Source organism: Equus caballus, chromosome 12 (genome assembly GCF_041296265.1).
Source record: "Equus caballus isolate H_3958 breed thoroughbred chromosome 12, TB-T2T, whole genome shotgun sequence".
In the NCBI taxonomy this organism is placed as follows: domain Eukaryota; kingdom Metazoa; phylum Chordata; class Mammalia; order Perissodactyla; family Equidae; genus Equus; species Equus caballus.
In genome coordinates this window covers 17,034,831-17,052,223 of record NC_091695.1, presented here as the reverse complement: position 1 = coordinate 17,052,223, position 17,393 = coordinate 17,034,831, and the positions used below count along the sequence as shown (strand labels likewise).

The 17,393-nt window shown below is 37.5% G+C and overlaps 1 protein-coding gene and 1 long non-coding RNA gene across 2 annotated transcripts in view; both read right to left on the bottom strand.

The window, feature by feature from the left end:
- The window catches only part of LOC138916622 (uncharacterized), a 30,387-nt gene extending 15,643 nt beyond the window's left edge, over nt 1-14,744 (bottom strand). Inside the window, exon 1 of the long non-coding RNA XR_011423902.1 lies at nt 14,681-14,744. This is a non-coding gene — a long non-coding RNA (uncharacterized lncRNA). The remainder of the gene's footprint in view (nt 1-14,680) is intronic.
- Nucleotides 13,028-13,945, bottom strand: OR4A2 (olfactory receptor family 4 subfamily A member 2). Its single transcript, NM_001391844.1, has one exon. The coding sequence runs from the start codon at nt 13,943-13,945 to the stop codon at nt 13,028-13,030; it is 918 nt and encodes a 305-aa protein (NP_001378773.1).
- Nucleotides 14,745-17,393: the final 2,649 nt, after the last annotated feature.

Genomic DNA, 17,393 nt, shown 5'->3' with positions numbered 1-17,393 from the left:
TAACACACCTAAAAGAAGATATTAATAATAACACAATAATAGTAGAGGACCTCCTCACTCCATTCACATCAAAGGATAGGTCATCCAGATAGAACATCAACAAGGAAACAGTGGAATTAAATGAAACGCTAAACCAGATGGACTTAATAGACATGTATAGAACACTCCATCCCAAAACAGCAGAATACACATTCTTCTCAAGTGCGTGCAGAACATTCTCAAGGATAGACCATATGTTGGGAAACAAAGCAAGCCTCAATAAATTTAAGAAAATTGAAATAATAGCAAACTTCTTCTCTGATGACAGTGCTATAATGCTAGAAATTAATTAGAAAAAAATCTGAGAAAGGGACAAGATGTAAACAACATACTATTGAATGAGCAATGGATCATTGAAGAAATTAAAGGAGAAATCAAAAACATTTGGAGACAAATGAAAATGAAAACATACCATACCAACTCACATGGGATATGGCAAAATCCATATTAAGAGGGAAATTCATCTCAATACGGGCTCACCTCAACAAACAAGAAAAATCCCAAATAAGCAACCTCAAGTTACACTTACCTGAATTAGAAAAAGAAGAACAAACAAAGCCCAAAGTCAGCAGAAGGAGAGAAATAATAAAAATCGGAGCAGAAATAAATGCTATTGAAACAAAAAAGGCAGTAGAAAGGATCAATGAAACAAAAAGCTGGTTCTTTGAGAAGATAAGTAAAACTGACAAACCTCTAGCTTGACTTACAAAGAAAAAAAAGAGAGAATGCTCAGACAAACAAAATTAGAAATGAAAAAGGAGAAATAGCAACAAATAGAACAGAAATACAAGAGATTGTAAGAGAATACTACAAAAAATTATATGCCAACAAAATGGACAATCTAGAGGAAATGGATAAATTCTTAGACTCTTACAACCCTCCAAAGCTGAATCAAGAAAAAACAGATAATCTGAATGCACAAACCACATGGAAAGAGATTCAAACAGTAATCAAAAGCATCCCAAAGAATAAAAGCCCAGGGCCAGATGGCTTCCCTGGGGAATTCTACCAAACTTTCAGGGAGGATTTAATACCTATCCTTCTCAAGCTATTCCAAAAACTTAGGGAAGATGGAATACTTCCTAAAACATTTTACAAGGCCAAAATCACTCTGATACCAAAGCCTGACAAGGACAATGCGAAAAAGGAAAACTATAGACCAATATCGCTGATGAACATAGATGCAAAAATCCTCAACAAAATATTGGTAATCCAAATACAGCAGTACATCAAAAGGATTATACATCCTGATCAAGTGGGATTTATACTGGGGACACAGGGATGGTTCATCATCCTCAAATCCATCAACATGATACACCACATCAACAAATTGAGGAATAAAAACCACATGATCATCTCAATAGACGCAGAGAAAGCATTTGACAAGATCTAACAGCCATTTATGATTAAAAAAAAAACTCTTAACAAAATGGGGATAGAGGAAATTACATCAACATAATAAAGGCCATATATGGCAAACCCACAGCCAACATCATACTCAATGGGGAAAAACTGAACACCACCCCTCTGAGAGCAGGAATGAGAAAAGGGTGCCCACTATCACCACTCTTATTCAACATACTACTGGAGTTTTGGGCCGGAGCAATTAGGCAAGAGAAAGAAATAAAAGGAATCCAAATAAGGAGTGAAGAAGTGAAACTCTCACTGTTTGCAGATGACATGATCTTATATAGAGAAAACTCTAAAGAATCCATCAGAAAACTATTAGAAATAATTAACAACTACAGTAAAGTTATGGGGTAGAAAATCAACTTACAAAAATCAGCTGCATTTCTATACTCCAATAGAAAACTTATAGAAAGAGGATTCAAGGATACAATTCCATTTACAGTCCCAACTAAAAGAATAAAGTAACCTGGAATGAATTTAACCAAGGAGGTAAAGGGTTTGTACAATGAAAACTATAAGACATTACTGAAAGAAATAGATAATGACATAAAGACATGGGAAAATATTCCATGCAGGTGGAGTGGAAGAATAAACATAGTTAAAATGTCCCTACTACCCAAAGCAATCTACAGATTCAATGAAATCCCAATCAGAATTCCAATGACATTCTTCATGGAAATAGAACAAAGAATCCTAAAATTCATATGGGTCCACTAAAGACCCTGAATTGCAAAAGCAATACTGAGGAAAAAGAACAAAGCTGGAGGCATCACAATCCCTGACTTCAAAATGTACTATGAAGCCATAGTGATCAAAACAGCATGGTACTGGTACAAAAACAGGCACACAGATCAATGGAACAGAACTGAAAGCCCCAAAATAAAACCTCACATCTACGAACAGCTAATCTTTGACAAAGGTGCCAAGAACATATAATGGAGAAAAGATAGTCTCTTCAATAGATATGTTCGGAAAACTGGACAGCCACATGCAAAAGAATGAAAGTAGACCATTATCTCATGCCATACACAAAAATAAACTCAAAATGGATCAAGGACTTGAAGATAAGTCCTGAAACCATAAAACTCCTGGAAAATAATATAGGTAGTACATTATTTGACATCAAACTTAAAAGGATCTTTTCAAATACTATGTCTTCTCAGACAAGGGAAACAAAAGAAGAAATAAAAAAGTGGGTGTTCATCAGACTAAAGAGCTTCCGCAAGGCAAAAGAAAGTAGGATCAAACCAAAAGACAACCCACCAACTGGGAGAAAATATTTGCAAATCATATATCTGACAAGGGGTTAATCTCCATAATATATAAGGACTTCACACAAATGGATTAAAAATCAAACAGCTCAATCAAAAAATGGGCAGAGGAGAGGGGACGTCACCAAGATGGCGGCGTGAGTAGTCTTCTTTGTCTCTCCCCCTTCGAATCTACAACTAATTGGACATTCATCACTTAACAAAGGATATCCATATAGCATCTCAGGATGCCTGAGAGACCCATGCTGCTATACATCGGAAGGTGGATGGACTTCCCCCCGGGAGGAGGTGGAGATAGGTGAAAACTCTCCGACCCAGACCCCTGAACAGCCCAGTACCTGCAAGTGGCTTTCTTCCAGCGGATGCCCCCAGAACATTGCCACACACAAAGGGCAGGAGGATGCAAACACCAGAGGAGCGACGGTGGAAACAGATGACTAGAGCCCTACATAAGCCCCCCGCGATTACACCTAAGCCCAGGGGGAAACTCCAGGGTCCCGCACCGGAGGCAGCAGGGAAAGCCTCTACTCGCCATTAGCAGAGAGGTCCCGCCCAGCATCCACAATGCCGGGAGGCTCCCGAAGAGAATCCTGAATGGGGCAGCAGCCCGCCAGCTGCTGCCACTGGTCTCATAGTCTGCAGCTGTCGCCTGGAAAGGGCATGGGGTTACCGGAGATCTTCTGGGAGAGGACTGGGGCTGGGTGGAGTTCCAGTGGCTGGCTCCATGGCCCAGGGGGAAACTCCAGGGTCCCGTTCTGGCAGCAGGCAAAGCCTCTACTCGCCATTAGTGGAGAGGCCCCGCCCAGCATCCAGAACGCCAAGAGGCTCCTGAAGAGTATCCTGAATGGGGCAGCAGCCTGCCAGCTGCCACCACGGTTCTCATGGACTGTGGCTGTCACCTAGATGGGGCACGGGGCTACTGGAGATCTCTTGGGAGAGGACTGGGGCTGGGTGGAGTTCCAGCGGCCAGCTCCACAGCCCAGGGGGAAGCTCCAGGGTCCCGTTCTGGCAGTAGGGAAAGCCTCTACTTGCCATTAGTGGAGAGGCTCTGCCCAGCATTCAGAACGCCGGGAAGGTCCCAAAGGGGAGAATCCCAGGCAAGGCAGCAGCCAACCAGCCACCACTGGACTCACGGTCTCTGACTGTCACCCAGACAGGGCAAGGGGCTCCCCAAGATCCTGGGGGAGAGGACTGGGGCTGGGTGGAGTTATAGCGGCCTGGCTCCACGGCCCAGGGGGAAACTCTACAGTCTCACAGCAGCCTCAGCAAAAGCCTCTGCACAGCACTAGTAGAGAGGCCCCACCTGGCATCCACAAGGCTGGAAGACCCTGGGACAAAAGTAGCATAGCTAGGTGAGCTAACCACAGACTGCAGAAGATACCCATAGCTCTGCTGTGACCTATAGTGGACAAGTGAGATTTTGTGGGCACCGACAGTGACAGAGCTGCAAATATAGGTGATCCTGCCCCTGGCTGCTGGGAAAGCCCATAACACTGCTGCAGACCCTAAGGAGGGAGCACGTCTAGGTGGTCTGCAACAGTAGGCACCAGCTGCCTGAAGCCCCCTTGTGACTGCCCCCACAGCTGAAGAGGGACCCCACAGGACCACTGTGACTACGAGGAGGGGCCCAGGCCCAGTGAGCAACAGCTGATAGGGTTTGTGGTCAGTGCAGTTTAAACAGCTGCTCCCTCACCACACCAGTAGAAACAAGTGGAAGCAGTAACTAAACTCTATCTCTATGCAGAGGCACAAATCTACACCATCAAGCAATATGAAAAAATATATTAAATCTCCAGAACAGAAGGAAAATGACGAATACCCAGAAAACAATCCCAAAGACAATGAAATATATAACCTAAAGGACAATGACTTCAAAACAGCCATTATTAAAAAACTCAATGAGTTAAAAGAAAATTCAGATAGACAACTCAACGAGTTCAGGAGCTATGTCACAAAAGAGTTTGATACTATAAAGAAGAACCAAACAGACATACTGGAAATGAGGAACACAATAGAGGAGATTAAGAAAAATCTGGACACTCTGAACAGTAGGGCCGATAATATGGAGGACAGAATTAGCAGTTTGGAGGATAAGAATATAGAAATGCTGCAGGCAGAGGAGGAGAGAGAAGTAAGACTAAAAAGAAATGAAGAAACTCTCCGAGAATTATCTGACTCAATTAGGAGATCCAACATAAGGATCATAGGTATACCAGAGGGAGATGAGAAGGAGAAGTGGGTAGAAAGCCTGTTCAAAGAAATAATGGCTGAGACCTTCCCAAACCTGGGGAGAGAGATGGAACTTCATGTGACAGAAGCCAATAGATCTCCAAACTTTATCAATGCAAGAAGCCAACCCCAAGGCACATAGTAGTGAAGCTAGCAAAAGTCAACGACAAAGAGAAAATACTAAGGGCAGCCAGGCAGAAGAAAATAACCTACAAAGGAACCCCCATAAGGCTATCAGCAGATTTCTCAGCACAAACTTTACAGTCTAGAAGAGAGTGGAATGATATATTCAAAACTCTGAAGTACAAAAGCCTACAGCCAAGAATACTCTACCCAGCAAAAATATCCTTCAAATACGATGAAGAAATAAAAACTTTGCCAGATAAACAAAAATTAAGGGAGCTCATTGCCACAAAACCTTCTCTTCAAGAAATGCTCAGGAAAACCCTCATACCTGAAAAATCATAAAAAGGAAAGGTGTTACAAAACCAACAGCAAAAGAGATAAGTAGAAGGCCAATAACAGAAAGTAGCAGCTCTCCATCAGAACAGGTTAGCAAAAGTTAAATAAAACATTAAAAATAAAAGGAAGGGAAACTCCAAGAATAAATATAACCCTGTCATTTTAACCACAAACTAACAACACAAGAAAGAAGAGGAAAAAAAATCTGACAATAACAACCTAGAAGGGGAAGAGAAAACGGATGGAAGGTTTTAATTAAAGGAAATAAGAGGCTATCAGAAAATGGACTATCCCATCTATGAGATGTTTTATACTAACCATCTTGTAACTACTAAACAAATAACAAGAATAAAGACACAAGTTACATATAAGAAGAAAACCAATACAGACATTTACGTACCTGAATTAGTAATCCAAAAATCATGAGATGAGAAACAAAGGAAATGCAAGAGAACCGGAAAACAAGAGATAAAATGGCAGCGGTAGGCCCCCACATTTCAATAATCACTCTAAATGTAAATGGATTGAACTCTCCAATCAAAAGACGCAGAGTGGCAGAATGGATCAAAGAACAAGACCCAACAATATGCTGCCTCCAGGAAACACACCTCAGCCCCAAAGACAAACACAGACTCAGAGTGAAGGGATGGAAGACAATACTCCAAGCTAATAATGAACAAAAGAAAGCAGGTGTCACTATACTAATATCAGACAAAGTAGATTTCAAAGCAAAACAGATAAAGAAAGACAAAGAGGGACAGTAAATAATGATAAAAGGGACACTCCACCAAGATGACATAACACTTATACATATATATACGCACCCAACACAGGAGCACCAAAATTTGTAAAGCAACTCTTAACAGAACTAAAAGGAGACGTCAAAACAATACAATAATAGTAGGGGACCTCAACACCCCATTAACACCAATGGAAAGGTCATCCAGACAGAAAATCAACGAGGAAATTATAGAATTAAATGAAAAATTAGACCAGATGGACTTAATAGATATAGATAGAACACTTCATCCAAAAACAGCAGGTTACGCATTCTTCTCAAGTGCACATGGAACATTCTCAAGGATAGACCATATCTTGGGAAACAAAGCAAGTATCAATAAATACAAGAGAGTTGAAATAATATCAAGCATCTTTTCTGATCATAATGCTATGAAACTAGAAATCAACTATAAGAATAAAGCAGGGAAAGGTGCAAAAATGTGGAGACTAAACATCACGCTTCTGAACAAACAATGGATTATTGAAGAAATTAAAGAAGAAATCAAATATTACCTGGAAACAAATGAAAATGAAAACACGCCATACCAATTCATTTGGGACGCAGCAAAAGCAGTGCTAAGAGGGAAATCCATTGCAATTCAGGCTCACCACACTAAACAAGAAAAATCTCACAGAAGCAACCTCAAACGACACCTAAAAGAATTAGAAAAAGAACAAACAAAGCCCAAAGTCAGTAGAAGGTGGGAAATAATAAAAATTAGAGCATAAATAAACGACTTTGAAACAAAAAAGACAGTACAAAGGATCAATGAAACAAAGAGTTGCTTCTTCGAAAAAATGAACAAAATCAACAGCCCCTTAGCCAGAATCACTAAGAAAAAAATAGAGAAATCTCAAATAAATAAAATTAGGAACGAGAGAGGAGAAATCACAACGGATACCAAAGAAATACAAGGGATCATAAGAAAATACTATGAAAAACTATATGCCAACAAATTGAACAACCTAGAAGAAATGGACAGTCCTAGACTCTTACAACCTCCCCAAACTGAATCAGGAAGAAATAGAGAATCTGAATAGACCAATCACAAGTAAAGAAATAGAAACAGCAATCAAAAACCTCCCCAAAAATAAGAGTCCAGGACCAGATGGCTTCTCAGGATAATTCTACCAAACATTCAAAGAAGATTTAATACCTATCCTTCTCAAACTATTCCAGAAAATTGAGGAAGATGGAGCACTCCCTAACACATTCTGTGAAGCCAACATCACTCTGATCCCCAAACCTGACAAGGACAACACAAAGAAGGAAAACTACAGGCCGATATCACTGATGAACATAGATGAAAAAATCCTCAACAAAATTCTGGCAAACCGAATACAGAAATACATCAAAAAGATTATACACCACGATCAAGTGGATTTATACTAGGGACACAGGGATGGTTCAACATCCGCAAGTCAATCAACGTGATACACTACATTAACAAAATGAGAAACAAAAACCACATGATCATCTCAATAGATGCAGAGAAAGCATTCAACAAGATCCAACATCCATTTATGATAAAAACCCTCAATAAAAGGGGTATAGATGGAACGTACCTCAACATAATAAAGGCCATATATGACAAATCCACAGCCAACATCATACTCAATGGACAAAAACTGAAAGTCATCCCTCTGAGAACGGGAACAAGACACGGGTGCCCACTTTCACCACTCTTATTCAACATAGTACTGGAGGTTTTGGCCAGAGCAATTCGGCAGGAAAAAGAAATAAAAGGAGTCCAAATAGGCAACGAAGAAGTAAAACTCTCGCTGTTTGCAGACGACATGATCTTATATATAGAAAACCACAAAGAATCCATAGGAAAACTATTAGAAACAATCAACAGCTACAGCAAAGTTGCAGGGTATAAAATCAACATACATAAATCAGTAGCATTTCTATACGCTAACTATGAACTAAGAGAAAAAGTAGTCAAGAACTCAATCCCATTCACAACTGCAACAAAAAGAATAAAATACCTTAGGATAAATTTAACAAAGGAAGTGAAAGATTTATACAACGAAAACTACAAGACTTTCTTGAAAGAAATTGATGATGACATAAAGAGATGGAAAGACATTCCATGCACATGGATTGGAAGAATAAACATGGTTAAAATGTCCATACTACCTAAAGCAGTCTACAGATTGAACACTATCCCAATCAGAATCCCAACGACATTCTTTACAGAAATTGAACAAAGAATCCTAAAATTCATATGGGGCAACAAAAGACCACGAATTGCTAAAGCAACCCTGAGTAAGAAAAACAAAACCAGAGTCATCACAATCCCTGATTTCAAAACATACTACAAAGCTACAGTAATCAAAACAGCATGGTACTGGTACAAAAACAGGTGCACAGATCAATGGAACAGAATTGAAAACCCAGAAATAAAACCACACATCTATTGACAGCTAATCTTCAACAAAGGAGCTGACGGCCTACAATGGAGAAAAGAAAGTCTCTTTAACAAATGGTGCTGGGAAAACTGGACAGCCACATATAAAAGGTTGAAAATTGACCATTCTTTTTCACCATTTACTAAAATAAACTCAAAATGGATCAAAGACCTAAAGATTAGGCATGAAACAGTAAGTCTTCTAGAAGAGAATATAGGCAGTACACTCTTTGACATCAGTTTCAAAAGAATCTTTTTGGACACCATAACTCCTCAGATGAGGGAAACAATAGAAAGAATAAACAAATGGGACTTCATCAGACTAAAGAGCTTCTTCAAGGCAAGGGAAAACAGGATTGAAACAAAAAAACAGCCCACTGATTGGGAAAAAATATTTACAAGCTACTTATCTGGCACAGGGTTAATCTCCATAATATATAAAGAACTCACACAGCTCAACAACAAAAAAATCAAACAACCCGATCAAAAAATGGCCAGAAGACATGAACAGACATTTCTCCAAAGAAGATATACGGATGGCCAAGAGACACATGAAAAGATGCTCATCATCACTAATCATCAGGGAAATGCAAATCAAAACTACACTAAGATATCACCTTACACCTGTTAGAATGACAAAAATATCCAAAACGAAGAGTGACAAATGTTGGAGAGGTTGTGGAGAAAAAGGAACCCTCATATACTGTCGGTGGGAATTCAAACTGGTGCAGCCACTATGGAAAACAGCATGGAGATTTCCCAAAAAGTTAAAAATAGAAATACCTTATGACCCAGCCATCCCACTACTGGGTATCTATCCTAAGAACCTGAAATCAGCAATTCCAAGAGTCCCATGCACCCCTATGTTCATCGCAGCATTATTTACAATAGCCAAGACGTGGAACCAACCTACATGCCCAGCAACTGATGATTGAATAAAGAAGATATGGTATATATACACAATGGAATACTACTCAGCCATAAAAAGGACAAAATCGTCCCATTTGCATCAATATGGATGGACCTTGAGGGTATTATGTTAAGTGAAATAAGCCAGACAGAGAAAGACAAACTCTATATGACTTCACTCATAGGTGGAAGTTAACATATGGACAAGGAGAACTGATCGGTGGTTACCACGGGAAAAGGGGAGGTCGGGGGAGGGCACAAAGGGTGAAGTGGTGTACCCACAACATGACTAACAATAATGTACAACTTTAATTTCACTAGCTTGTAAACTATCATAATATTAATTTAAAAAAATAAATAAAATTAAAAACATAAAAAAAAATGGGCAGAGGATATGAACAGACACTTTTCCAAAGATATACAGATGGCCAATAAACACTTGAAAAGATGTTCAACATCAGTAGTCATTAGGGAAATGCAAATCAAAACTACACTAAGATACCACCTTATGCCTGTTAAAATGCCTATAATCACTAAGACTAAAAATAACAAATGTTGGAGAGAGTGTGGAGACAAAGGGACCCTCATTCATTGCTGGTGGGAATACAAACTGGTGCAGCCACTATGGAGGTTCCTCAAAAAACTGAAAATAGAACTACCATACGACCCAGCTATCCCACTACTGTGTATCTACCCAAACAACTTGAAATCAACAATCCAAAGTAACATATGCACCCCTATGTTCATTGCAGCACTACTTATAATAGCCAAGACATGGAAACAGTCCAAGTTCCCATAGACTAATGATTGGATAAAGAAGATGTGGTATATATATATATATATATATATATATATATACACACAATGGAATAATACTCAGCCATATAAAAAGACAAAATCATCCCATTTGCAACAACATGGATGGACCTGGAGAGAACGATGCTAAGTGAAATAAGCCAGACTGAGAAAGGCAAACACTAGCTGATTTCACTCACATGTGGAATATGAATAAACACATGGACAAAGGAAACAGTTCAGTGGTTACCAGGGGAAGGGGGTTAGGAGGATGGGCACAGGGGGCGAAGGGGAGCACTTATGTGGTGACACTGAAGAAGTAATGTACAATTGGAATTTCACATTGATGTGAACTATTAAGAACTCAATCAAAAAAATTAATTAAAAAAAGAGAGACACCTGAATCAAATACAATCAAATTACTACTAAAAAAAAGAAAATAATAATGTTGGCAGATTGTTTCACCTGTTTGGGGAAAATGGGCTTAGATATTTCCTAATCGCAAACAAAATTAAAATCTAGAGTGATTAAAAAGTAAGTTTTTTGAAAAGTTATCAAAGAAAACAAGAGGTTAAAATTTATAATATCACTGAAGAAAATGGAATTTCCCAAGAGTTATTTGATAGAAGTTGAAAAGTAAAGGAATATAAAAATATAACATCTTTATATAACAACAGCCATAATTATAGCATAAATAACATAAGGTTAACATTTGTACCAAATATCAAAGAAGAGCAAATATTTATCACAAATATATATATTTAATGTAGAAAGACTTCAGGGAAATTCATCAGTGAAAATTCTCACTCCAATAGAACAAGAATTCAAGGATACAAGTAACAACCAAGTTTATGGGGTGGATTCTATGTCCCAGACACCATGCAGGGAACAGAGAGCACAAAGACAACTAAGTAACCTTCCCTAACTTCAGGGAGAGAATAGACCAATGAACACAGGCAATTAATAAACATTTCTACCTCATCAATTGAAATAATTATACAAATTTGAAAATTAACTAAATGTTTAACTCCATTTGGACTGTTATTATAGAATACCATAGACTGGGTGGCTTAAACAAAAAAAAATTATTTGTCACAGTTTTGGAGGCTCAGAAGTCCAAGATAAGGCGCCAGCTGATTCCATGTCTTGTGAGGACCTGCTTTCTAGTTCACAGACAGCCAATTCTTTGCTGTGTCCTCAACAGGGCAGAAGGGACAAGGGAGCTCTCTGGGGTCTCTTTTATAAGAACACTAATCTCATTCAAGAGGACTCCACCTTCATGATCTAAGTACTTCCTCAAAAGCCTACTTTCAAATACCACCACATTATAAAGGATTTAACTTGTGAACTTGGGGAGGACACAAACTTTCAGTCTATAGCAATGTCCAAAAGAGAAGGAGTTAATTATATAAATTCAGATGAGTCATATACTTGATATCATTTGGTGAATAGTATTATTTTGGGAAGACTTTGAGATGATGTAAGAAATCTCCAATAACAGGGATAAAAATCAGCATACAAGGATTCTCATACTGTGTGATTTGCCAATGAAAAGGACTTGTTGCCCCATAGCCTTAGCCCCTTAGGAATCCAGACCAAATAAGGGAGGCAGAATTATGAGTTTCTTTTACACATGCTTCCTGACATTTTAGGGAGAGATAATATTTTGTTTCAAGCCTGATTCAGAGAAAGAAAGGATTTTATGATTGAGGTCTCTGTTAAATAAAACAACGTATTCGGGCCTCTTTATTACCTAATAATCTTCAATCCATTAATAAGAGAGGGAAGAATAGAATATAGTGTCAGCATCTTTCTTAACAACATCACCCAAAATATCTGTTGTGGACTTCTGTATTGCATATTTGAAGCTCAAGGATTATGGATTATGCGATTTTACATATGAAAGGCAGGGTCTGGGTCAGTATAGAAGGCTATGAAACACTATAAGCTAAGAAAGGGGATGCGAATATTGAAAAATAGCAGAAGTCTTATCAGATATTCTAAACAATCTGGGAAGATTAATGGATCTTTTTGAAAAAGTAACACCAAAACAAAATTGTTCCACTTGAGGAGATACTATGATTTCCTAATCAGAACAATACATACAATGTAGTTATTTTTCTGCATATCTGCCTTGCTCATTAGAATCGTCTTATTTACTTAGCCTCCTTGTGATTAATATTAGAACTCTGAAGCATCATTCCTCTTCAACCTTAACGTGCTAAGCAATATGAACAGAATTATATATTTAAAGTATCTCATAGATACAAACATAAGATATACACTTCAAATATTAATATGGGCTGTCTATGTGGGGAGGAGTGAAGCAAGTTTTTATTTCTTATTTTACTTTTCTGAAATCTGTAATGAAGACTATTAATTCTGAAAAATATTATGTTATTTAAGAGAGAAACATGAGAAAATCTTCTAACTAAAATTAATTTACAGCATTAAGTGTAGCATAACTCATCATATAGAACATAATTCTATACTTTTCAAGAGACTTTTTATGCACAAAAACTGAACATATATTTTCCTAAGAAATTATGAAAATCTTAAAAATATATTTAAATCATTCAAAGTTTTCACATAAATATTTTTCATAATGTCCAAGTTATTAAACCTGAGGAAAAATTTACTATAATTAAATAATCACACATGGCTTTCCTGGAAGGAGCAATTCTTCATTGAAAACAGGTGGTACATTTCTCTGCTGCCTCATTTTCTTTTTCTGGTCCAGAGCTTTTTCATGGCATTTTTCATCTCTCCATTTCTCAGAGTATAGATTAAAGGGTTCAACATAGGGGTGATAACGGTGTAAAACACAGTCAGGGATTTATCAATGGGTAAGGTAGAAGGAGGTCTCACATACATAAAAATACAAGGGACAAAGAAGAGGACCACCACAGTGATGTGGGAGCCACAAGTGGATAATGCTTTGCGCTTCCCTTCCTGAGTAAGATTCTTCAGGGAGTGCAGAATGACCCCATAGGAGATGAGTAAGAGCATAAAGATGACCACACAGATTGCCCCATCATTGGCAACCACGGTGAGACCAATAACGTAGGTGTCAGTGCAGGCAAGTTTTAATAAGGGGTACATGTCACAGATGAAGTGGTCGATGACATTGGGGCCACAGAAGGGAAGGTTGTAGACAAAGAGAAGTTGAACTACAGCATGCAGAAAACCTCCAAGCCAGGCCAACAGAAGCAGCAGAACACGCACACGTTGATTCATGATTGTCAAATAATGCAAGGGTTTGCAGATGGCCACATAGCGGTCATAGGCCATGACCACCAGGAGTAAAATCTCAGCACCACCAAATAAGTGCCCTATAAAAAGCTGGCTCATGCAAGCTTGGAAGGAAATGGTTTTCTTCTCATAGAGTAAGTCTATAATCATATTTGGGGTGACTGTAGTAGAATAAACAGCATCCATAAATGACAAGTAGCCAAGAAAGAAGTACATGGGGGCATCCAGGGTTGGGCTGACTACCACAGTCATGACAATGAGTAGGTTGCCCACCATTGTCACAATGTAGATGAGCAAGAACACAACAAATAGTATCTTCTGACCCTGGAGGCTCTGAGTGAGCCCCAAGAGTACAAATTCAGTCACATTTTTCCTTTGTTCCATAGGTTCTTCTCTACGTCTTATTTCAGAGTTCAGGACAAGATTACCTGCAAATATAGTTATTACTAGTGACTTCCTGAAATCTTGACATAATTTGTTTCTTCATTCAACAAATAGGCATTATGATTTATCACGTACCAATACATTCAGAGATTAAAAGAATACAAGGATGCTTAAAATATGGTCCCTACCCTCAGTAATATTACCGAGTAATAGAGAGACAAGTCATTAGAGACATACGTGGGGAAGGACACATTATTATATAAATGGGTTGCCACAACTAGCTTTCCATCTGGAAGTTAATAAAATTGTACATATAGCTAATAACATACAAAAATAAAATAAAAATAGATTAAAACTTTAATGAAAAAATAAAGTAAGACTTAATTTATCTTCACTTTCCAGTTAATAAAAGAGATGGCTTTCTACATTCCAAGGGTAGGATAACATTCTTACCTAATAAGTGAAATCCGAAATAGACATAGTTGACAATTTCAAAACTTTTAAGGATTTAGGAAAAGATACTGTAACATCAATAGACAGAAGTAGTTTAGGGAAAAGGTTTACATTTTAGAGGACATACACAGAGCTAATATCAATATAGAAAAAGAGCTCTAAGCAATTAACAAATGAAAGGCAAACAAACCAACAGCAAAGTGGGCAAATCATACAAAGAAGCAATTGAAGGAAGACTACATCCAAATGGCAGTAAATAAATGATAGGATGCTGAAACTCACCTGAGAACAGAAAAACAGAAATTGAAGCAACAGCTTGCTTACTAAAGTGTTACCTTAAGCTTTTGAAAGTCACTCATCCAAGTTCTAGAGACGCTGTGTCATTCTCTAATTTTTAAAAGATTAACAAACAGTGCTTAGAGAACATATTAACTGAACCTATCAGGAGATTTCGACATATCTGCCCATTAAAATATCCCCAAATAGTTATACTTGAAAATAGTTCCTAAAAATACTGATGTTAGAGAAGATAAATTTATTCTGGATCTTTATCATAGGAAAATATGCAAAAAGTGTTACAGAAATGAGTCAATCCCCTCATATTTTCGTAATCACAAAGGATCCTAACATGGCTGATGAACAGAATGACATAGGAGAACTTTCAAAAGACAGTGAATTCCCACACTATCAATGCATTCTTGCAAAATATAAAGCCTAGTTCAGAATCTTATATATAAATACACTTCCTGGGTTACCTGCATAATGAGACAGTCATTCCATCCAAGTTCCAGCTTGTGGCACCTTCTCCCTTGTCCTTCATGCAGTGCTGCCATCTCTGTGAACACAGAGAGCAAGATAACATGTCCACTGTCACTGGATCTTGAACCGTCTCCCTGTGACTAATTCTTACCATGAGTGCAGGAAGTCTGGTTCATTTCAGTCTTTCATAAAAATGTTACCTTTTAAATTATTTGGATTTTCAAAATGTCCTGTAGTCTAAAGAAGTCTGAATCTTGATTGTGAATAAAGAAACCCCAAATCTTCATTTTTGGCAGGATTTGTCCTAATAACAAACAAATTTTAAATCAACCTTTTGAGGTTAAATGTGTAAACTTTGTGGGAGAGAAAACTCTGAATTATTTAGATAAATATTTAGCAGTTTGGGGGGGGCACTGTGACACAGGGGTTAAGTCCGCGTGTTCCATTTCAGTGGCCCGTGGTTCACCAGTTGGGATCCCAGGCACGGACCTACCCATCGCTTATCAAGCCATGCTGTGGCAGGCATCCCACATATAAAATAGAGGAAGATGGACACAGATGTTGGCTCAGGGCCAATCTTCCTCAGCAAAAAGAGGAGGATTGGTGGCAGATGTTAGCTCAGGGCTAAGCTTCCACAAAAAAAATATATTTTGCAGTTTGTGTTTTATACCAATAAAAGTGAAATAACCTTTACGACATTTTGATCCTCAATTGGTTTAACTGATCTGTCTTCATACAGCGTTGTTGAATTTGATTTGCCTGAAGGAATGGAGAATAACTTCATATATACATAATTCACTATGTTTTGAATTCATCATTCAATTCCTAAAAAAAGCAGTCATGTGAATACTGGTACAGACAAACCTCTCTGAGGTAAGGGCAAAGGTCTGCAAACACTTTGTATATGTTTGAAATACGGCACATATTATTGAGTCATTCAATGATGCATCTCCAACTGTGCTTTTTCTCTAATTAAATTCATTGGGACTTTAATCATAATTTTGAAGGTCGACTCTGCATCTCCAGAGATGCCGCCAGGATAATCACCATGCAGAAGAAAACTTACAGAACCACCTCCTCTGGGGGTAAAATCATAAAAGAACAACTTGAGGTCAAATCACCTCAAGGGAAAAGTCCAGTCTGGGTAGAAGTGAAATATGTAAAAACTTTCTTGTTTAAATCATTACCTTCAAAATAGACAAACCTGTCTAATTTTGAGTTATGTCTTTGCAGATGACATCTGAACTGACCTCCAGAAGATGTGAATGCCATTTAAAACTTATTTCAAATGCAGATGAAGTTTGTCTCACAGTTTCAGTCAGGCAAATTGATAGAAATTGCGTTAGTATTGGAGTGGGGAAAGAGAAAACAGTTGTGGGACTATTGCATTTATCTCGAAGTGCCCATGGAATGCTCACCAAAATAGACAGTACACTAGGCCATAAAAAAGTTGCAGTGCATTTCAAAGGACTTAAGTCATATGGAATATATATCTTAGGACAATGTAATTCAACTAAAAATTGATAAAAATATAATAACATTTCCCAGTTATTTACAAATTAAGCAATACAAGTCTAAATTACCCAAGAACATTTTTTAAAATAAATTTTCAACAGGAAGATAATGACATATATAATCTATATAAAAGATATATGAAAGATTTTATATATATACATGTATGCATAAATTTACTGGGTGCAGCTAAAGGAGTGCTTAGAGAGAAATCCACAGCTTTAAATGCAAGTACTAGAAAACAAGAAATATTATAAGAAATGAACTAAGCTTCCATCTCAAGAGACAGAAAAAGGAAAAGCAAAATAAACCCAGAGAACATTGTAGATTGGAAATAGTAAATAAAAGATAGAACTCATTGAAATAGAAATTAATTGAAAATTAGAGAAAATATATAAACCTAGGAATTGATTCTTTGAAAGATTAATAAAATTCATAAGTTCCTCACTAAATGGATTAAGAAAAAATAACAGAAAAAAATAATCAGAATCAAGAATGATGAAGAGTGTCATCATTGCAGATTTTACAGTTCTTAAAATGATAATAAAAGGATTTGTAAATGAATTTATGACAATAAACTTGCCAACTAAGAGAAAATGGACTGCTGCTATGAACAACAGAAATTTCTAAAAAAATACAGAAAAAAATTAAAAATTAGAATAATCTAATACCTCTTAAGTAAATTAATTCTTTAAAATCCTTCCCTTCCCCAACAAAATTCCAT